Raw genomic sequence first — 24,419 nt, forward strand, 5'->3', positions numbered from 1 at the left:
AAGTAAGTATTTATTTATGACGTAAACTGCATTGATCTGCAGGCTAAAATAAGTGGCGTAACCAGATATGGTGAAATTTCACAGAGTGATTGACAAGTAATGGCTTCATGTCTTCAGTAAACCCCACTTGCTGCCCAATAGCTTCGGACCGACGATCTTTTAAGTATTTATTAGGGCACTGTTTTGTCCTGAAGCTAAGAAATCGACTTTATAGACGGATGAACCAATATAATGGTCAAATGCACAAAGTAAAGGGAAACACTGCAGTAAAGGCTTGCAATAGTAGTTAGTATGATCATAGCTTGCAGAGACCAATATCCGACAGACATCATTTAGAGCACAGGGCCTCCTAAATTATAATAAAGAGAAATCCCTGTGAAAAAGATACAAATAGGCCAGCAACAGTCCTGCATGCCTCCTAAATTATAATAAAGAGAAATCCCTGTGAAAAAGGCACAAATAGGCCAGCAACAGTCCTGCATGCCAATAACTTGAAAATCGGTACTTGAAATGTTCCGAGTAGAAAAAACTACTAATGTACAACAAATGCAACGAATATAAATAGACATTGTTGGATGCAATGAAATTAGATAGCCACAGAATAAAAGGTCGAACGCGATTACGATATTTTTCTCTCTGAAGGTAATAACGGGAAAAAGCTTCGGCCTCGAAACTGAAAACGAGAAACTGTATAACCATAATAATACAAACTACCTCATAGAAGATTCTCTTTCTTCAATCCTGACCCCCCAGGGGGAGTGTAGCGGTCATCGTGATGTAGTGTATTGTCCGTCTCGAAATATCTTTGTCTTTGGTTATTTATTTTAACTCATGTATAGGTCTTTTGCATATGCCTGTAATTTGATCGATCCATCTTGTTGGAGATTTTCCTTGGATAATAAGTCTTGAAGTCCAGAGATGGAAGCCCCAAGGAAACAGAACAAGAGGAAGGCCCCGTAAAAGATGGATAGACGACGTAGAGAGGGATCATAAAACCATGAACATCAGGCAGTGGCGAAGGAAAGTATCCGACAGGGCAGAATGGAGGAACATTGTTAAGCAGGCCAAGACTCACAAAGGGTTGTAGCGCCATTAGAAGAAGAAGAATAAGTCTTGAAATGTTTTGTGTATCTGCTCTCATAACATGTCCAAAGTATTTTAATTGTTTGAGATGGACTTTGCTGGATAGCCGTTTGCTGACTTTTAGCTCATTTAAAACTGAAATATTAGCCCTGTGGTCATTTCACGGAATTTATAACATTCTTCTCCAACAAAACAATTCAGTGGCGTCTATCTTGCTTCTTTCCGTTTGTCTTAGGATCCAAGATTATAAGATAGCTATCTTTCCTATGGCGGCTTTTGCTGTCAATCGTGGTTATGTGTGGATGATTGTTATATTTATAGTCTATCCACTATCATGATCTTTGTCTTTGATATGTTTAACTGCAGACCAAGTATTTGACTTTCAGTGTCAACCAGTCGTATAAGATCAATTAACTCTTTTTGAGTATTTGCAAGAGTGTCAGCCTAGTCTGATTCATTGTTCTGGATTTAGTTCGTTTGAGAGTATGTCAAGCACTTTAACTGTACCAGTAGTGTGTTCGTATAGTTCAGTTATAAGCGAAATTAAGTGCTATGGTACGCTTACTTCTTTTAGTATCTGCCATAAGTGTTTCCATTTGACTCTTTCGAATGCTTTCCGATAATCTCTAAAACAAATGTATAGTGGAATATTGAATTTCTAGTTTTTTCTATTATTTGTCTTATGTTCAGATGTTTTTGAGTACCTCTACCTTTGGTAAATCTAGTGTGCTCTTGTGGTATTTCTCTTTATAGGAAAGTTCAAAGTCTCATTGATTATGTGTAGCATTATTTAGCTGGTATGTGAGACAAGATAGATGTTCCTATAATTATCGTGGTTATGGAAGCTGCCTTTTTTATGTATTGTCGTTATTGTAGATTTTGTCCAGTCGTCAGACCATTGCTTGAATGCCATATTTTGTTACAGAGCAAGTGAAGCAATTTTATTCTGGTTTCTTCGCGACGAAGGTTAGCAATCATCACTGCTATTCTAACTTTTGACCCTACAGCCCACTACAGCCACTAAGAGTTCAGTTGAGCTGCATCTAAACCATTCTCTGAGGTTTCTGAGTCAGCTAGGACATTCTTCTTCTACCTATGCTGTGCTTTCCTTGAATCTTTCCCTGCATTATTAGTTTTAGGAATTCATATCTGTCACTACTTGTTATATGACCCACATATTGTAGTTTTCTTATTTTGATGGAGTCCAGTATCTCCCTGCTGTTCTCTATTCTTCTTAGTACTTCTTAATTGGTGATTCTGTCTGTCCAGGAGATTCTCAGCATTCTTCGATATGTCCACATTTCAAATGCTTCCAATGTATTGAGACATTGTTTATTTAAAGTCCATTTCTACACACCATACAAAAGAACAGAAAATACATAACACCTTAGTACTCGTTTTCTAAGATTTAGGCTGAGGTCTCTACAACATAATATTTGTTTTATATTATTGAATGCACTTCTAGCCTTTTCTATTCAGACTCTAATTTCTTTGGTATAATCGTTTGTTTCATTAATGTTTGCCCCTAAATAGTTATAATTCTGAACGCGTTCTATCGTTTTATTATTTACATGTAGATTGATATATCTAATATTTTTCTTTGATATAACCATGAATTTTGTTTTCTTTATGTTTAGTGACAGACCAAATTCTTCACTCGCTGCAACAACCTTATCTAAAATTCTTAGTTCTGTAATATTTTCTGCTATGTTGGTTTCTTCTGTAGCTTTGAACATTTCTGCTGTTATCATTTATGACGTGGTGTTTTGTTGTACTTAGTAGTTGTACTTAGAACATTCAATATCATTGATCATTATGTTCTAGGTTCCACATTAATTTCTTGTTGACTATTTTTTTCATAAGTTTACACGAACATGTTAATGATATAGAACGATATGATTCTAGTTGTTATTTATCTTTATTTGGTTTAATAACAGTAATAACAATGGCATTTTTCCAGATTTTTGGAAATGATTTTTGTGACCAAATAATATTAAAAATTTAGAGTAGAAACTCTTTTCCTTCTATGGGAAGTTTCTTAATAAATGGTATTGGTATGTCGTCTGGACCTGGTAAAGTATCTTTCATGCTATGAAGTGCTTCTTGAAACTCCATATAACTAAGAGGGGTATTGATAGGCTTAAATTCGAAAATTGTAATAGGTACTGCCTCCTCCTATTGTTTGTAAGTTAAGAACTCGTTGCTGTAATTTTGGCTGGATGAGAATTTTTGATAGGTATCAGCTAGTTCATTTACTATATCCTGTGGATCGGTTAGTTACGTCCCTTCTTTTTCTAGACTTACGATTTGTTGGTAAGCATGCTGTTCTGTTATTTTTTTAAATTTTTTCGAAACCGATGCAATATTTATGTTGCTGTTAATGCTAGATATGTATTTCTGCCAGGATTCTTGTTTGCTTTTTTTTATGATTCTCCTTGTTTCAGCTCTTCATTTCTTGTACAATGTTAATAGATCCATATTTTTGTACTTTTTGTATCGGTTTCAAATTGTTTTACTTAATTGAACATCGGCCTCACATTGTGTTTTCCACCAGAAAACTGGTTTGTGTTTCTTTAAAAGTTGAGTTTTTCTTTTCCTATGGCTATATTAGCAGCATCTAGTACAAGCTGATTTAAGCTCGTGATTGTGTCGTCAATCGACTCTGAAATTTTAATCTGATTCATTCTTCTGATATAATTTTTTCAAATTCCATCCAATTTGTCTTTTTTAGTTTCCATTTTTGAGTTGGTATTGTATTTGTATTTAAATTAACTGTATGTTTTATTAAGATTGGGAAGTGGTCACTACTATATAAATCTTTTACTGCTGTCCAATGGAGTTGTGTGAGATATGGAGAGATCAATGGTAGAAGATGTTTCCGTAGCGATATTGAATCTTGTTGCAGATTTGTCGTTGAGTAGGCATTGAATACTTTTAAATGGAAATAAACTTCAGAATTATCATTTTCTCGTAGCAAAAATCCGTTTGATGGATTAGCCACATTTTTTTTTAAATTACGATATTACTTTAAGCATAAGTATTCCTTAGTGATTTAATTGTGAATCGGTAAATTGTGCACGGTAGTGTAAGTTGCACTCTATCACTCGTTAACCGGGATTGGCGCTACGAACAAATCTAATGAACTATTAATATTATTGGCCTAAAATGTCATTGTCCTTTAAACAATTTTTTTATCTTAAGCACACATGCTCTTTACCACAACTACTCATCTAGGAGTAAATTAAATTTGGCATTAAAAATTGTGTTTGTCAAAAATGACAAGCAGCTTTAAATCCCTTCAAAAGGGGTATTTGCGAGACAGTGTTTTCTTTGAACCCTTTACTGCTGATCAGTGTGTTATTATAAAGAAAAATTATTTTAAACACACCTACGGTTTAGAACATGAAGATACCGAGGAACATACTCCTCCAGTTCCAGTTGACTGGTATCCTTACGCAAATTCTTACTATCCATTTGCAGAAGACGTAGACCCCGTAGAGAGAGTGAATCATCTTTTAGTTGATAAACCTTCCTATGTTTCATTAAACAGTTTTTATGCCGACAGCGAACTGAAAGAACTGCCGTCTACCACGAAAAATGCCCAGCAGAAATATCTGGAATCAGATCCAGTATCGTTTATTATTTTAGGAAAACCTGGTATCGGACAAGAGAATTTAGGAAAACAATTAGCTGAACATTGGCGATGTGTGTACATAGAACCTTCCACCTTGATAGAAGAAGAAATTCTTAGTGGCAGTAGAGCAGGCCAGTGTATAGAATTTAATCTAAGATGTGGCCGGGCTATCGGTATTGACGTTATATTGAGATTGGTAGAAAAAAGAATCAATTCGGACACAGCTAAGCATCGTGGCTTTGTTATTTGTGGGTTACCGGTCATTCCAAACAAATTATACAAAGATGACCCAATTTCTTCAGAGTCTGCGGTATTTACCGTAAAAGATATATTCGAAGAAGTCCTTGATACTACAATAGAAATAGGAATTTATCCACCAAGTCATCCACCTCAACCTTCAGAAACCTCCAAATTTAGTAGTAGGGGTATGAAAGGTGAAGAAGAAGAAGAGGAAGAAGAAATAGAAAGAAAACAAGAACAAGTTGGGGAGGATGTTCATGGCGAAGAAACTCCTTCCCCATTTTCACCACAATTTAAGCTGGAGCCTTCTCTTCCCGTAGACGTTGGACCAGATTTTAATGTTTGTCAACCCGCAGAAATAAGTACCAACTACGAAGATCAAATTAATTTTCTCTTTAATTTGCTCAAACCCCCATTTTTAATTATATACATTATGTGCAATGTCAAAGATGTGATCAAGAAAAGGGAAAACGAAAAATTTGATATATATTCAAAACTAAGTATGGATCTTTTACTAGAAAGTACCAATAAAAAAATATATAAATATTTTACTCACAAAACAAATAGGGAAAACGAATTTCCTGAGGACGTTTATGAAACATTTGTTTATGATAATGATATAGATTCAACTAATTTTCAGCATTTAGTAACCCTTCCTAAAAACTTTCCCATTAATGTGGAGTCCCAACTAGATGTTTACCATTATACTGCTATGAATTTTATAGAGCGACGGATCATGACCCACGATCCTCAATATTTTATTAAATTAGACGGTAGAACAAGTCTTCGCAGAATGTTTCACATTTTGAAGTCCAGATTGAATATTCTTCCACTTCAAAAGGTGTTAGTTCCCGAAAGACTTTTTATTGATGTACTTCCTGGAGCAGAAGACGCGAGTCCTATGAGAGGTAATTTGGCTAACTATAATGAAAACATGTCCTTTGAAGATCATTTTTTAACATATAGAACAGTTGGAATACCTAGTTTGGCATTTAAGTGGAGATGGTCTGACTGGATGACTAAATGTCCAGTGGCTCTTAAAAACGGAATACTTAAAAATGGCGATAAAAATTATGCTGTACAATTTTTAAACAAAATCTTTTATTTGTCCGATGAAGAATCGTTTATTAAGTTTTATCGTAACCCTAGACCGTATTTATTGGAACCCTACCCTAAGTCGACTTGTAAAATATTTATTTTTGGTCCAAAATGTTCAGGAAAAACAGCTATAGCCAATTGCCTCGGGTATTTATTAAATGGTACCGTTTTGTCAACGGCCTCTATAGTCGAGCATTTTATAGAACATAAACATCAGGAATTTATTGAACAAGTAAGGCAGTTAGCCCTTGTAGAAGGTTTAAACTTGTTAAAAGATATTAGGGCCAAGGAAGCCGAAGAAGCTGAAACTGAGAGAGCAGAACAAATAAAGAATTGGGTAGCAAGTATAAAGCAATTAGTGGATGAATATGCAACATATTCACGTGCATTAGAAATAGAAGAGGAAACTACCAAACTAGAATTGTCTTCTTTTGCTATGGCTATGGTAAAACACGATATCGCTGAAATAGAAACGGAAACTACACTTGCTTTAAAACGAATTAGAGAACAATTAGCACAGTTGAATATTCCAGAAGACACAGCAAGCATTTACCAAACCTTGGTACAAGACAAGCAGAAACTCCTTACTTATCTACCAGACAATTTGAAGAAAAAATATGTCATAAAACCTGTTACCGTACATGATGATTTTGTAGTTCGTTACGTGAATGAAGCAGTCGCGAATGCAGTCTTTGAGGATAAACAGGTTTCCAACCAAAGTATCGTTGACATTATTCAAACTGCCATAATAGAGGTTGAGGACAGATGTGTAGAAGAAGGAGGTCATCGAGGTGGTTGGATTATCGATGGAATGTTATGTGACGTTGCTGTTTTTAAAGAACTTTATCCGAATTACATTGCAGATGACATTATCGTATTAAAAGATACTGAAGATTTTGAGTTCTTACGTGAAAGATTTAAAACTAGAGGTGCTAACGTATTTAGAGAGTACAGAGATTTTTTTATGAGCATAGGGAAACTTGATGCTGCTTGGAGAGCGCCTTCTCAAGTCATATCGACGGTTTCATACAAACAAATAATAGGTAGGAGCATACTATCAGATATATTCGACGATAGTCAGTTAGGAGGAATATCCAACGCAGGAAACTTGATCAGGGACGAAAATTATTACGAAGATCTGCTAAAGCACAAGATGAAATGGGAAATAGCAGAAGAGTATTTTCAGAGTTTGTCTAAACCTCTCATAGAAATACAAGTTACAAATAAATCCTTACCAGAGTTGATGTCCGAAGCAATAAGAATGCTTGAAGACCAGTACCGAGTTCATGCCTCTCTTTTTAGTGAAAAGGATCGGGCCGAAGAAATTGCAATGTTTGCCACGGATATTGTACCAGAAGAAGGAGCGGAAGAACCAGTTGTAGTAAAAGAACAAACTGATAGTTTACTAGAGAGTAATAGGCGTTATGGTTATACTTCTTACTACTGCCCAGTAATGTACCATGATAACTGGATATTATGGAAAGGTAACGAAAAATTTGCTGTAAAATTCGAAGATCAGGTTTACTTGTTATCCAGCGAAGATTATATGCAAAAGTTTCTGGTTTCACCAAGAGCGTATCTAACTACAACATTCTCAAAAAGGTTACCTCCACCAAGAATTTGTGTTGTAGGCCTCCCAGATACAGGTAAAACGAAATTAAGTCAAGCTTTATCCTTTAATTATGGTCTTCCATATATAAGTTTTGAAAGTATTGTCAAAGAATATTTTCGTATCCAATATGATAGTACTTTTGAAGATTGGAAGAGAAGTACTACTATACCAAATTCTTTAACTGAGTATCTTAACGGTTCGTCCTCGTTACCAGAAGATTTGTATAAGAATGAAATTCACCCTTTGTGGTTTGCATATCCTGTACGAGAACTTGGTTTTGTATTAGATGATTTTCCGAAAAGACCTACAGACATAGATATGATGATAAAGTTTAATGTAGTGCCAGATATAATCATAAACCTTGCAACGGATGATTTTTCTTTAAAGATTAAGATGCTGGAAAGGCGTTTACAAAAGTGGCAAGAGCATATGATTGAGGAACGCGAAAAACAAGACCGGACTAGTAGAGAAGCATGGGAGAAATGGGAACGTGAACGAGAAAGAAGGTTTAAAGAGATGATGGACGAAAAACGTGAAGAACGATATACTAAACAGAGAAGACTGAAGATCGAAAATCTAGAAGAATTAGAGAAAGACAACATTTCCGAGGTTAGCGTTGATTCTGTGGCAGAACAAAAAGATGCAGACGAAATTAACAGAATACTAGATCTAGAAATGCCGATGGTGGCTCCTCCTCTTCCCGAAGATTTTGAGACTACCAAACTTTTATACGAAACTCAGATTTCCGAGCATGTTGCACTCGAGAAGAATTTTATAGAGGCAGTTCAAGCAGTTTGCGAAAGAGAACTATTACCGTATACGTCGATAACTATAGACTTGGAAAATCATGAGAGGAACGAAAGAAGTATTTATTATAATACCGAACACATAAAATTTCGCAATAACTCCCTGTTCGAAAGATGTTACGAGATATCTATGGAAGTAGCAGATAGACTTTTGTCTACTGGGTACTATTTGCTTAGCAAGTTTGGAAAACTTTGTCCTGTTCAGTATAGCGAAAACAAAAATCCCTTTCATATGTTTCAGATTATGGAACAGAAGAATAACGTCTTTCCACTAATTCACGGGTAATACTTTTAATCTAACAAAAGTATGAGTTGTTAAGAATCATTACTAGGCTTGGTTTCTAAGAGGAAAACTTTTAGCAATAAAAAAATCTTCTTCTTCTTAGCCTTCTGTCGTCCATGTTTGGACATATGCCTCTCCCAACTCCTTCCATCGGTCTCTATCCTGAGCAACATATTTCCAATTTGTTCCGGCTATTCTTTTAATGTCATCAACCCATCTCATCTGTGGTCTTCCTCTTGGTCGTTTACTTTCGTAAAGTCTCCAATTTTGTATTGTAGTATTCCAACGTTGGTCTTTTTGTCTAGCAGTGTGGCCCGCTAAGCTCCATTTAAGTTTGGCAATTTTTGTTGTTATGTCCTCGACTTTTGTTTTGGATCTTACCCAGTCGTTCCTCTTTTTACCTGACAGTCGTATACCTAACATTGCTCTTTCCATTGTTCTTTCTGTTGTGGCTAGTTTATTCATGTTTGCCTTGGTTAGGGTCCAGGTTTCACATCCTTATGTCATGATAGGAATGATGCATTGGTTAAACACTTTGCTCCTCAAGTATTGGGGTATTTTGCGGTTCTTAAATATCCAACTAAGTTTTCCAAATCCTGCCCATGCTAGTCTTGCTCTTCTAGTAATTTCCGCACTTTGGTTCTCTTTGTCAAGTTTCAGGATTTGGCGTAGGTAGATATATTCCTGGATTTATTCTATCTCACTGCCATTTATAGTTATACGTCTGGGGTCATCTGTGTTTGTCATTATTTTTGTTTTTTTCATATTCATTTCTAGGCCGACGTATTGGGAGCTGGCTGCTAGTTTCCCCATCATAAATTGCAGTTCCTCGAATGTGCTCGCTATAATCACTATGTCGTCAGCGAATCTGAGGTGGTTTAACTTGTTGCTATTAATGTTAATGCCATAGGTTGACTAATTTGTAGTTTTGAAGACGTCTTCTAGGGCTAGTTTGAAAACCTTTGGCGATATTACGTCTCCTTGTCTCACTCCTCTCTTAATAGGAATGGGATTTGTATTTTCGTCTAGTTGTACTATCATAGTTGCATTTTCATATATATTATGTATTAGTTGCCTATATCTCGAATCTATTCTACAATTATTAATAGCTTGTTCTATGGCTCACATCTCTATACTATCAAACGCCTTTTCATAGTCGACGAAGGCAAGAAATACGGGTAGTTGGTATTCATTTGCCTTCTCTATCAATGTTTTCATTGTCAGCAGATGGTCTGATGTACTATATCCTTTGCGGAAGCCAGTCTGTTCAACCGGTTGGTAATTGTCCATTTTGTAGGTTAACCGGTTGTTAATAATTCTCATAAACAGTTTGTATACTTGACTGAGCAACGATATAGGTCTATAATTCTGTAGATCACATTTGTCCCTTTTTTTGTGTAAAAGTATTACTAGACTCTCGTTCCAGTCTTTAGGGATCTTGCTATTATGGAGACATCTATTAAATAGCTCAGTTAGTACAGGGATTGTTAATGTCTTGCTTGTTTTCAAAAGCTCGGCAATTATACCGTCGTGCCCTGGAGCTTTATTATTTTTTAGCTCTTTTAAAACCCTTTCTATTTCGAATCCCTTTATATTTGGTAGTACTTCTGATCCCACGTTTTTTATTTTTCATTTGACGTTCTCCTTTGTTGTTTCATTAGGCTGGCCTTGCGAGCTGTACAAGGATGTGTAGAAGTCTTCGATAATATTTGTTATTTTATATTTGTCCTTCTCAATGACTCGCTCTATTAAGTTCTCGTTCCATTTTTGTATGTCGCGTTTTAGTTCTTTTCTAATTGTTTTATCAAGTTCTCTGTATTCTTGAGTATAGCGTTTGTTTTGCGCTAGTAGTTGTCTTCTTTCCGTCATTAGCTGTTTAGTTTCATTGCTTATTTTGTCTTCTTTAGTCCTTGTTTTCTTTGCGACCTGTAGTCCTGCTGCGAGAAGGTTTTTATTCACGGTTGTATTAATCTCGTCAATTTGATCTTGATTATGTGAAGGACCTCTCGGAATTGCTCTTCATTTGTTCTTAGTTTAAAGGCATATATACTCGTTGTTTTTTTTTTAAATCCTTTTTCTCTCTTCTTTCATGTTAATATTTATTTTTGGTCTAACTATACGATGGTCACTACCCGTTGTTACGTTGTTTATTGTTGTGACGTCTTCAAATATTTCTTTGTTGTTTGAGAGAAAATAGTCTATTTTATTTTTGGTAGTTCTGTTAGGTGCGACCCATGTCCATTTTCTGTTAGGTTTCTTTTTGTAGAAGGTATTCATAACATACATGTTTTCTTGTTCCAGGAATTCCATGAGTTTTAGTAATAAAAAAATAGTTCAGTATATATATATATATATATATATATATATATATATATTTATTTGTGGCCATATATATTTTCAATAAGTTCTGATAAAGTTTCGTAGAATATCTGTTTATCTGTTTTTGATGCACTTTCTGATGGTGGGCATATTCTAATGATCTTGAGATCGTGCCCTTCCCGCATAATAGATGCTCTAATAATTCTCTCATTAATTTGTTTCTAGTTGTTCAGGTTTACTTTTAAGTCTTGTTTTATCAATATTGATACTCCTGTTTGTGCCCTCTTGTCTTTCTCTACTCCACTATAAATATGTATAAAACCTCCTATGTCTTCGCTACCTTGGCCTTTTTTCTTTGTTTATGTAAGAACTGCGATGATATCTGATATTATTTTTTTTTACTTCTGCTATGACTTCGTCTGACTTGGTTCTCGGAAAACTAAGAGTCATTCAGGGTCGGAAGAAACAAGAGTTAGCCAAGAGCGGCTGATAGGAAAGATTAAAGACGTTTTGCTTAAGACAAGTTGAAAAAGAGTGAAATGTGAAGGCCTTGAAATGTGATCTGCCACTAGGTGCGTTTCATAAGCATATGATTATTAATAGACTTTGTGTTACCATTTACCTCCGTTTATCCTTGTTTTTAGTTTGCTTGTTCCATATTCGACCCGTGGTTTAATTCATAAGTTGATATCTTATCGACTTTTTGGTATTGCAGTATATGATCTGGTTTTTTAATAAATTCTACAAGTGCACGATCTCTATTCATATGTCTTAAAACTTTCATACTTTAGAGTATAAAAACATCTTTCATACTCTAAAAAACGTTCAATTTCTAACACGGGCAGTCCATGGAATTTTTAGAATGTGGCAGAATATCCACATCTCAAAGTTGTGGTATAGAACGTGTCAATGTCACAGTAGAACTGATACAGACTATGAATCATAGTTTCTTCATATTTTGTTTAATTTCCCAATGTTTTTTTTTTTTGACAATTCGCTTAATGTTTTTTGTTACTTTTATTATATTTTTTTACGAAATATTTGCATATATTATTACAGAAAGCATTTCATATAAAGAATATAAAACAACAACGTAAATAACAGTTATCTTACATTCCTAAATTTAGATAAGGCCTAAACTCTAAAAAGAATAAGAAACATAGCATGATCGTTCTCGGGTTAATAGTGCACGAAATCTGCCCATATGACGCCCATCCCATTCTTATTCTTCTGTTTATTTTTCTCGTTGTTCATTTCAACGATGTTTAGTCTTTGTCTAAGTGTTATATTTATGATATGTGATTAATAAAATTCTAATTTTATTTTTAATAGAAGTTATATATACTACCTGATTGGAAGAACCAATGTAGATAAATTTAAAAAAGAACCTCTGAAATACATAGACGTTCCTGTCATTCATTTCCCCTTGGTTCCCTTTAGAATGGCTATATCAGGTCCTCCTAAATGCGGCAAGACGACTTTAGCTAAAAGAATTTGCATGGAATATGGTATGAAGATCATTACAAGAGGACAAGCCATTCGATTCGTGCTGGCCTTTCTTCCTTTCTCCAGTTTAGCTATGAATCTGGAAAGTGTTTTAAGGAAAGGTTGGGAGGCGACGGACGAAATGGTTGCTAGATGCGTGGAAGCAGCAAGTATTGATCCCTGGGCTGTTTCTCAAGGTATATAATTATTTGTTTCCTTTTTTCTTTCCTTGGTCTTGAGGCTTCGTCTCTCCCTAAATAAGTATTAGTAATTAATATTAGGGTAAGATATTTGTGCATTTTATTATTTACTAATTTACTTGCTAAAATGGTAATTACAAACTTCCAAATTACAAAATTCAGTAATATATTCCACAGTTCCCCCTTATATTTTATAATTACCTCTGTCTTCTTCTTCCAATCTTTTATATTTATATTTTTATATCTTCTTTAACATTATTACTCTATCTTTGACGCAATCTTTTATATATTCTCTTCCGTAATGGTTTTACTGCAGGACCAATTTTGTCGTATTTTCATTTCCCATTCTTTTCATATAACTTGTTATAAAGCTTATGATGTTTAAATAGGCATACTAGGGCGATCCGATAAGTACTTAGTCTATAAAAGAAAACGAAATTTTTGGAAAAGGGCGATTTATTTTTCAACATAGTCTACTTTTAGCGCGATACTACACTTGACTCAGCAATGCTTCAACTTCTTTAACCCGTCTGACAAATACGTTTTCTAGAGGTCTGCAAAGTAGGCTCCCGTGGCGGCGATGACCTCCCGTTTCGACTTAAATTTCTGCCCGGCGAGTGCCTTTTTCAAGTTTGGAAACAAAAAGAAGTCACACGGGGCCAAATCTAGAGCATATGGTGGATGCGGCAACAGTTCTTAGCCCAATTCGTCCAATTTCGCCATAGCGACGGCGAAGGTATGAACCGGTCCGTTGTCATGTTGGTTTTTTTTTCGCCAAATGGGGTCGTTTCTTCTGAGATTTGGCGTCGAATCGGCCCAATAATTCGGCATAGTAGAGCCCTGTGACCGTTTTGCCTTTCTCTAGGTAGTCGACGTAGATCACCCCCGTGTGAACCCCAGAAAATGGTGGCCAATACCTTTCCGGCCTATAGGACAGTCTTCGGAGCGCGTTCCGGGTGCTGCCACTGTTTGGACTGTTTTTTGGACCCTAGTGTGTACCATTGGATTCATGTTTTGGGTAATAGTAACGAAACGACGTAGAAGCTCCTTCGGATTACGCTTAAATAGCGTCAAACACTGCTCTGAAATGGTCTCACGTTAAGCTTGTTGTCCGGAGTGAGCAAACGCGGCAATCATCGCGCCGACAGTTTTCGCATGCCCAAAATTTCACGCAGGATATGACATACTCGGTCTTTTGAGATACCTACTGCCTCAGCTATCTCGCATACCTCCAGTCGGCGGTCTGCCAATACGAAATCGTGGATTTTTGTCACGTTATCCTCCTCCTTTTTGTCACTTAGGCGGGACGATATCGGGGCACTTGGGCGAGGCTCATCAAAAACCAACGTGCGAACACGTTCAAATTCGTTAAACCAATTTTTGAGGGTTACCATCGAAAGAGAATAGTCACCGTACACAGCATACAAGAATGCTGTGTACGGTAAGGCAAAAACAAGAATCGAATCACCGACCGATTTTTCCAATTTTCTAAAATCTGCGGACACGCCCGCTTTCACAAGCTGTCGAAACAGAACGACGAGTCCGATTTGGCTGAAATTTTGACATTAGCCATCTACAAGAATGTATTACACGATAGTAGATTTCTCTTAAGATAGTGGCGCCATCGGGCGGTAACGCTAAGTACTTATCGGACCACCTACGTATATTTTTTATAATTCTCTCTATCCTACTTCCTTGTATATATTCCTTTGCAGATTGATGTTAAGATATGTTGTAAATTGATCTTAGGTAATCATTAAAAATGGCTGACTGGCGCCATTTTGTGAGATATTTTAAATGGGATTATATGGAAAGTAATCAGTCTAGGCAGTAAAGGTATATCCAGGAGCGGATGTATCCTCGGTTCACAACCCCTTTGTCGCTTGTTACCAAGTCAAACTGAAGGAAAGCATACGTATTAAGAAACTGAATTGAAACGGAAAAAAGAAAAAAGTCAAAAATAATATCAATATCACAGCTTTCAAATAAATAATGTCAGAAACTATAGAGAAACGGCTAGAGTGATTAACAAATGAAATTATGAACCTAATCGAACATATTCGAGATCACAAATATAACAAGACAGATATTAAAGAAGTGTTCGAGGATTTTAGAGAGGGCACTGGTTATAAATGCAACGTGAATCATGACGTAAATGATGATCTGATGAAATTTATGGATCGTCTGTGCAGCTAGTACAGCGATGTTATCATCAAATGTTGCTATTTTTGTGTGAATTGTTGTTGGTATATCTCTGGTAAATATTAGGTGCAAGATCGGCCCCAAACACTTCCCTGTGAAATACCGTCTTTTATTCGATAACGTGGCTTCTATTTGGAATTTACTTTGGTTCAAAAATAACGCTAGGAGAGGTACGATTTAAGGATTAGGTAGAAACTTAAAGGTTAGAGTTGTTTAACCTTGTATAAAGGTTCAGGGTGCCACACCGATCAAAAGTCTGAGCGACATCAAGAAATACACCAGTGCTACTTTTCTGGTGCTTGTAATTATTTCGTCTATAATTCTGTGTTTGTTGTATAGTTGAATGATTAGAGCAAAAGACAAATCGTTGTTTAGTTATAATTTGGCCCAGTTAAGTGTCTATGACTTATCTGTGTAACAAAAGTCTTTTAAATAATTTTAACATCAATAGTAGCAGAGGTCTATATGAGCTGATATCATTTGCTGGCTCGTCAGATTTTAAAATTGTTAATATTTGTCCAAGTTTCCACTTTATAGGAAAGTATGTAGTTCTCAAAATACTGTTGAACTTTCCTTTGAAGTTATGGTATTTTTTACTTTGAAAGAGGAGAATAGCTTTGTAGGCAGATTTACTAGATGGACATGGCGAATTAAGGAAGTTTTCGATCTCTTTATTTTGGATGTTACCATTATCGTGAATAGCGAACGTTGTTTGGCGAAAAACTTTTTTTTTCTGGATCTGTCGGAGATGGAGTATATAAAGCCGGTCTTTTAAATTTTTTGGTGTTTTAGTGTGGAATGATGTTTGTTTCAGTAGTCTTATCCGCTTCTGGTATAGATTTCCAAAATACTTCTTGAATTATATCAGTTACATACAAAAATTCTTTACTAATTTCTAGAGTTTTTAGCGGAGTATTCCAGTTTGTTGTTACTAGTTTTGGATGTTCAAATACAAAGTTGATCTTTTCTTCGTTTAATTTGTGGAAAATTCTGCACTTAGCTGGATGAACTCTGAGGTGGTTTTTTTTCTTTCTTAAATGCATTTTCATTAAAGCAAGTGTTTTGGGCTCTATCTTATAATTATTTGGTAAGTCCTTTTTTGATGTTTACGTTGTGGTTTGAGAGGCAATTTAAATATCTGATGGTGTGGGCTGGTTTCTGCAAACTTTGATGTCCTGTATCCAAAATATCCGCTCTAGTCAACATGCATTTCAGGAAGAAAAAAAAACCTGCTAACAAGGGTTTTGACAAGAAATGATTACCCATTGTCATTTATAAACAATGAATTTCACAAGATCGAAGAAGGGAAACAATAAAACACTACAAGCAATCCCGAAACACACAAGAAGAGATTCAAAGATGCCAATAATACGATACGTAAAGGACCTATCGGAAAAAGACAAAAAGGATAGGACATTTCTGTCCAAAACAAAATACAACAACACACAAGAAAGATCAAAGAACTGCATCTATAAAATACCCTGTAAATGCAACAATTTCGATGTGGGAGAGAGAAACCGCAAGACCATTTCATCATCGCAAGATCATTTATACCGTCAGTATAAATGATCATGAAATATACATCAAAAACACAGACTTCGACAAATAACAGATATACAAACATGCCTGGGTCAATGACTACAGAGTACAATCTGCAGAAAGATGCATCAATAATCATGAAACAAACAGGCATGAAAAAGAGTAAAATCATAGATGCAGCTCTTATTGAAGAAAAATATGTAGCATGCCGATCAGCACAATGTAACAGGGTTTTGGTTGCCCATACTAACAGAAGTCAATAACAAGATTATACCAACAATAGCGGATTAATAGAATGTGGGAGACATATGATCTACAAGTATACATAATACATATGCAACACACAGTACACAAACATATAATATATAAACACACAATACACAAACGTATAATACACAAAAAAAAAATAATACAAAAAGACATAAAATAGTCAGAATTTTATATTCCGAGGGCATAAACACCACCCCGCATAAATTTTCTCAACTATTTTTTTTTCAAAAACGAGCTTCAAATAAGATATTACTTGCCATATGGTCCTATTTAAAATAATTTTACACAATGATGTTCCTCCACCATTTTTCATTATTCATAATGATTATCAAAAATAGCCGCTTTGGGTCCACGCTGAATATAGGCCTCCTGTAAATAATTCCATTGCTTCCGGTCTTAAGCATCTTGACGTGCTTAGGATGCCTATCACGACGTGATACCTAAGCATAGTGTCTTGGTCTCCATTCTAAAATTTTCTTGGTCCATGTTCCATCTCTGACTTTGGTAACATGGCCTGCCAAATTCTATTTCAGCGTTGTAATTATTTTAATTATGTCCGTAACACCAGTTTTTTTCCTATTTGATTTGAAACTCTGTCTCTGAGGGATATATTAGCACTTTTTCTGTAGAATCAAACGTTCTGTTAGAAACAATGCTTGAAGAGTTTTTGGTACTTCTTTTGGTGCCCTCCATTACTAGAGGTTTGCGATCACTACATCAAAATCTTCATTCTATTCTGCGCCGCTCTTAGTAATTGTTGAACGTTCATACACGTATATAATAAGATGTTGCAAAGCCATGACATTTATATTCTGCCTACTCCTCTTTAACCTTCTATCTTCCCTTCAATTATTATTCGTATCAGGATATATTTATCATTTCTCATTGTACGGCCTAGGTACGAAGTCTTTCTTTTCTTAATTGTTAGTATAAGTTACTAAAGCTTTTAATAAAATTAATTTTTTCTTAAAGGTGTAATCTTCGACGGATTTCCTGATACCATATCTGAGGTTAGACATTTGTCGTATCTCGGTCTAATTCCGCAATTGGTCATAGACCTTCAAGCAACTAAACGGCAAGTTTTTGAGTGTTTAGAAAATGATGTAGGTAGACGCGGCTTTCCAAAGTACAGTCTCCGTTTTGTCAAGCATCTCTATCAAGAATATCGAGAAGTTGCTGAGACATTTAAACCGTGGTTTGACAGAGAGTACCAGTCTGTCTATAAAATTTCTATAGAAAAAAATAATTGGTCTGTATGGTACGAGTCAGAAAAAGTAATGACTGCTGTTCTCTTCGAGATCAAACACTATTACATTAATTGTCATAATGACTGGCCTCTACGGTTGGCTAATATGCAAGTTACTCCTTTGGAATTTTTAGAAAGACAAAGCTCATATAAAACCTTCTGTCCTTGTTGTTTGCATTTCAGTAACATGCTTACGAGTGGTGGAGAGGTTCCCGATAGAACAGGTTTGGTACAGTGGAGACACTATTATTACTGGCTATGTCCGCAGCATATTGAACGTTTTTTGAAAACTCCAGAGATCTTTTTACCGCCTTACGGAGCCAACAAATTACCACCACACTTGCCAACTTTTCTAAATTTAAAAGTGTATCCCCAGAATGTCTACGAAGACGGAGCCTGTATTGTTTGCTACAAAAGTAAAACCATCATAAACAAGGGAGTATTAAAGTATGCTATTGATTATAATTATAAGACCTACCTTTTCGATACGTTAGATTGTTTGAAAGAATTCATGCAAAGACCTTCGCAATACTCATTTAGTATTAAATTCAAGCCACCTGGAAACTATCCATCTTTAGACTACCATGAGCTGCCAATTTTAGGTATGTTGGAGCAGTATGTTGCTGCGGACCTCATCAAAGCTGTCAAATATATATCCAGAAGAAGACCTGTTATTCCTGGACTGAGTGTTGCTGCATCTGCCGCCATTGGTATCGGACTCTTTCTGAAAGTTTTTAATAGTCTTATACCAGCAGATTACAAAGTACGTTACGTACAAGGCGACGAATTATTCCATGCCAGAAGAGAGCAGTTGATTCAGTTTTTGGATAGAATGAAGCATGTCATTAATCCATACCTTCACTACGAAGAACCTTTGCCCAAGTTTAAAATGCTTGAAAGTATTAAATCCAGTAGTCCTACACCTAGTACTATTGAAGATGATTATTCCGAACATAAGCATTATTAAATAATTAGAGATTTAATGTATTGTATATTTTGGACAAATATCTGAATGTCGAAAGTCGTTTTAGAAAATCTGTCCATGAGATGTAAGAAATCGATTGCAACAATGGGAATTTACTAAAAATGAACGAGATTTTTGATTTTTAATTAAATATTTATTTTATTTTGTCAAAAATAATTCTAATAATAAAACCCAAATAAAATATTTTATTTTTTATTTAGAGAACTTGATAAAAAGTTATTTTGGTACTTATTTTTATTGACGAGAATAAGGTAAGTGCGACTGAATGAATGTAGGGTCAAAAGTTTTTTTAGTGTGACTGAGAAAATAAGTAAAACATGCAATAATATTTGAAACGAATAGCCTTAGGAGATGGTATATATAATACTAAATGAAAGAGCTGAAGCTAGGTTTAGTAGATCACGCAAAAATAATGTAAAAATAAAGTATACATATCACAAATGTACGAGTATATGTCGATGGAAGATCTAGGCAAGCTTTAAAATGTACTCTGTGTTTTTGTTCAGTCCAACGAAAACATATGTTACGGTATCATCAAATATTGGTCACGATATGATTCTTCAAACAGAACATTTTCCGAATTAATTTCACAGCAAATTCGGAAAGGAAAATTCCACTAAACATTTTCCTACAAAATGGCAATCAAACAGTTTTTCCTTTGGGAAGCAGTCTATTACAAATCGATCGTACTTAAGCTAATTGGTTTATTGTGCATATTTCTTTCATTACTGTTACCCACTGCAGAATTCTAGAACCCTGTATCAGCTTTTATAGGTCTAGTGTTTGGTTTCCAAAAAGTGTTGGCTGCCGCCTGCAATTAATGCTTCGCGGTAATGCAAGATATCGGTAAGGTTGAGTCTGCAGCTCTATGAATGGAGCATGTCTAGTACGGATGCCTGGTATGACTCTAAGCTGATTCCTGCTTATTTTCCGAAGTACTTCAACTGTTATATTCGGATCCAGATTTTCCGGTCGGAAATCCTTTTGGCTGACTCTGGACAGAAGTATTAAGTAGTTGATTTTCTTCTGCCATCAATCTGCCAAGTTCATCAGCTACTTCACTGTAGTATATTTTCCGCTAACATAAACTACATACTATCAGTGTGACACGGATATGTTCCGCCAGTCAGTCGCGTGTTTCTCGGCATTCGAACACTAGCCTAGAGTCCAACTTAAGACTTCTAAAAGCCCTTAAGGCTGCTTGACTATCTTTGCTTATATTGATTCGCTTCCGTTCGAAAGCCCTCATGTTTATTTCTCTTGCACAATGCAACATTGCATAAATCTCTGCATAAATTTCTAGTGGAATAGAAATGTTTACATTTTTAACACTCCAAAATATTCCTACACCCGACCATTCTGCAGTTTTAGACCTGTCTGTGTACTAGGTATAACTCTGCAGCCTAGGCTGTGTGTTTCCTCTGTCCCATCTCTTTCGTGAGCATATATTTACTTCCAAGGATATTTTGGGCCTGTATTTATGATTTTATTTATGATGCTACTATGTCCCGATCTAACCATTACATTGCTCAGATTTTCGTGAACCACCATAGCTCATAGGCTAGGTACTGGCTTACCAAGCCGGACGGCCTCGGTTCTATCCCGGCAAAAACAATAGAAATTTTTTATTTTCTAATTTAACTAAGCCACCACCGTTTGGAGGGCACATAAAGTCGTCGGTCCTGGCCATATAAGTAGTCGTTAACACCTTAGACCATAAAAACGGATAAACACGCCTTGTACCACAATACTGCAAGAGCCCGCTTGGATTCTTAGCAAAGCACTAATAAAATTACCAAATTTTAGATTAATTTTAATATAACTTCAATATTTTGTAAAAAATATAGAAGATAAATTATTTAGCAAAGTAATTAATAAATATTTTTGACTCAAATTGTAAAAATAAATGTTTTATTTGAAAGTACATACCTACATATATTATTATATATATCGTTGGTATATCTTTTCTTGTTTGATAATCAAAAATAAATTTAAAGTAGAGTAATTTTCTTTTGGGTGGAAGTTTCAGGTTAGGTAAAAAAAAATATGTAGGAAATCTATTAATTTATTGACCACAAAACAAAATAGCTTTTGTTAACTTACTTCTAACTCTTATTACATTATTTAGGTTTTCACCTTCGTGGTACAATATAATGTTGCAATAATGGAAACAACTTATCTTTATTAGATTAAACAAATGGTTTGTTTCAAAATCATGATCAAACATATGTTCTTTGTATACGTTAAACACAGATCCATGCACGTTACTCATGACATTTAAGATCAATTTTAATAATCAATTTAAGATCAATTGTACATAAATCTAATTTCGCTTTCAGCAATTTTGCAAATATGAATGACGTCTTTGGATGGTTGAATTAAAAAATGTTTTGATATTCTATAATTTTTGTATCTTATGAATGGAGATTGTAAATTATCACATTCAATTGCACACAAACATATGTCACAATCTAATTTTTTCTTAACTTTCTTAACGACAAACCCAGCGATATAGTCAACAACATCACAAACATAACATGACAATGTTTTTAAAAAACTTTAATTATTTACAGTATAATCCTGATCCTGTTACTAGTTATTGTTTCCCTATTATTTTTATCAGTTATAAAGTTGTCAATGAGTTGATGATTAACAGTTTTCATTTTCACAGTATTTGTTGTGCTCATTGCTAATATTATAGAAGGTTCGAATAGAACAATTAGCCTGGGTAGATCCTGTAACACTTGTGTGCATTAAGAGTCTTTTATATGCAGCTTTAAATTGTTTTGCCGTTGGGTTGTTGTTGTAACCTCCATGACTCCTAATAAAACTAAAGAAAACTTCTAAGTGATCTTGAGAAAGTTTATAGGCCGAAAGATACTTCAGACCTCCATCCATATACTCCACGTAATTTTTCCAAATTACCATTAGTGACTTTAAACTAATGATCATACCAATCAAACCCGTCTTTCTTTGGTTTAGATATAGAGGTTCACCATTTTTGGAACACTTAAGTGAACTAAGATATTTTGTAGATTCTTCAATTTTTTGAAAAATCGCTTGTTTATTATGTTGCTGTAAACTAGATTTTAGGTGTTTTGCCAATAAATTTCGGCTGTTTAAAATATCAAAAATATTATTGATATGTTCAATGAAATGTTGAGTAGCTTCGCTATGTACAAATTCTTTTGAGCTTTTATTTCTCAAATAATGTATTGCCTTAGCAACTTTTTGGCTGAACGTTTGGGCAGCTAATTTCACTTTCATTTTTCCCTATGCCAATTTAAATGCCTTCGCGTTATCCTAGTTGTAAGATGAAGGCCTTCCTTTTCTTGAATGTCTACTAATTTTTGTAAATATTCCCATTTAATCGCTTTATTATTCCCGTCAAAAAAAATTTTGTAATAACCTAAAGTATTGCGAATAAGTTTTAACATATGTGGTGGGTCAAATATTACATATATTGGTTGATTTGTTGCTGGATGTAGAAAATATACTTTATTGGAATTAATCGATAAATCAACTCCAAGTTGTTTAACCATGCTAATATTTGATGCTGCACCATCAACCGTTAAACTGATAATTGTGACATCAGCTTCGTGCATTATTTTTAAGCACGATTTTATTAGATTACTTTTTTGAACACCTGATAACCCAGCGATTAAAAAGTAGATTATCGGCAGCTTCCATGAATAATTTAAACTATTAATTAAAAATACAATTGCTTCTTTTGTATTAATTTCGGAAGAATCGCTTTGAGGTTTACTTCCTATGTCAACATACCTCAAATTAATGTTTTCAATTATATAACTAGAAAATACAATGTTGATACTTTTTATAATTGCTAATAAATATTAAGCTACACCTACCCTAAAAACTTTTCACCATCCCATTCTATTTTCTGGTTTATAGACATTTCATCGACCATCAAAGTACAGATACATGATTTTCCTTTATTTTGTTCAACTTCTTTTTGTTTTAATACATTCACTGCTTCTTTTTGAAACCCAGGCTCACAAGCTACTACTTGATACCACTTTTGAAGAATTCGTGGATGAGGCAACATGTTAGGAAAATTTTTCCTGACATATAAGTAAGCTTTTGGTCAATAAAAATTAAGAGTGAGAGCAAAGCTTTTTAACTCCGGTGGATATGTTTTAGTGCTCTTAGATTTAAGTAGCTGCTTAAAGATAGTTTTTGCAGAAACATGCATCGTATCCTAATAAAATAAAAAGCAATAATCAAAACTTGATCGACTAACTACAAACAATATAAAATAATAAACTGTTATACAGGGATGAGTGCCTTAAGAACCGGCAAAATAACGCAAAAGATAGAAAACATAATACGTTGTGAAATAAAAAGAGATGCAAGTAGTAGAGGTGAGAAATTATCGATATAAACCAATAATTTACTTTACATTACATTAGATCTATCGAAAGTTTCCCACCTTTAGACGTTAGCTTATGAGCTGTTTGACTTCAGTCGTATTAATACGTATCACGTAATGTAAGTAAAAACAGTTTAAGTACGAGTATGTTTTTATTCAAAATTAAAGTATTGATAAATAATAAACTGTGATTTGAGACGTCGCATACACTCTTCTCAATACAGAATTATCTAGCTTGTTATTCTGTATTCGTCAACACAGAATTAATTATCAAATTACTACTAATTAAACTGTTTATTTACTTTGCTTTATTGCCTTCAATTAGTTTTTACCTTATGCGAAATTTAAAAAATGTTAATGTTCGACGTCATACTTGTAATATTATGACTGAAGTCAACTAGCTCATAAGCTAATGTCTAAAGGTGGGAAACTATCGATAGTCCTAATATAATGTAATGTAAATTAGACGTTTATATCGATAGTTTCCCACCTCTACTACTTTCATCTCTTTTTATTTCACAACGTATTATGTTTTCTATCTTTTGCGTTATTTTGCCGGTTCTTAAGGCACTCATCACTGTATATGCCAAAGCTATATATTTGAAGCATATAGTATATTTGAAGAATAAGCTGGAGTAAATTCTCAGAAAAAAAACTAAATTGTTAAGCATATTTTAGTACGTGTGCTTTTCGTACAACGCCAATATTTTAGCTTATTTTACGTTGGGTTTGACTATTTAGATAGAAATTTTTCCATGTCACATGGACTATTGTAAAATTTTAATACCTGCTATTGTTAGTAACGTTATTTATGGTTATTTTTGTCGTTATGATAATGACCCATTAAATAACAAGAAATAAAGAAACTCTTAAAATGCATAAGTATTTAGTTAATGGTCTTTTGATAGTTTAGATAGAAAAAGTCGATTAGCGAAAGATGGTTTCTGATAAATGTGAACGCTATCTTAAATAGTATAAATTTCGATTTTGTTTGGAAAACCAATGATTAATAAAATGGTTAATGAAT

The 24,419-nt window shown here is 34.6% G+C and overlaps 2 protein-coding genes across 2 annotated transcripts in view; both read left to right on the forward strand.

The window, feature by feature from the left end:
* Window positions 1-24,419, forward strand: part of LOC140436728 (obg-like ATPase 1) — a 180,326-nt gene that overhangs the window by 13,319 nt on the left and 142,588 nt on the right. The window lies entirely within an intron of this gene.
* On the forward strand, window positions 4,359-19,177 carry LOC140437889 (adenylate kinase 9-like). Its single transcript, XM_072527683.1, has 3 exons — window positions 4,359-8,755; window positions 12,408-12,757; window positions 17,744-19,177. The coding sequence occupies exons 1-3, from the start codon at window positions 4,359-4,361 to the stop codon at window positions 18,982-18,984; spliced, it is 5,988 nt and encodes a 1,995-aa protein (XP_072383784.1). The 3' UTR covers window positions 18,985-19,177.

This window comes from Diabrotica undecimpunctata, chromosome 3, assembly GCF_040954645.1.
Source record: "Diabrotica undecimpunctata isolate CICGRU chromosome 3, icDiaUnde3, whole genome shotgun sequence".
NCBI lineage: Eukaryota > Metazoa > Arthropoda > Insecta > Coleoptera > Chrysomelidae > Diabrotica > Diabrotica undecimpunctata.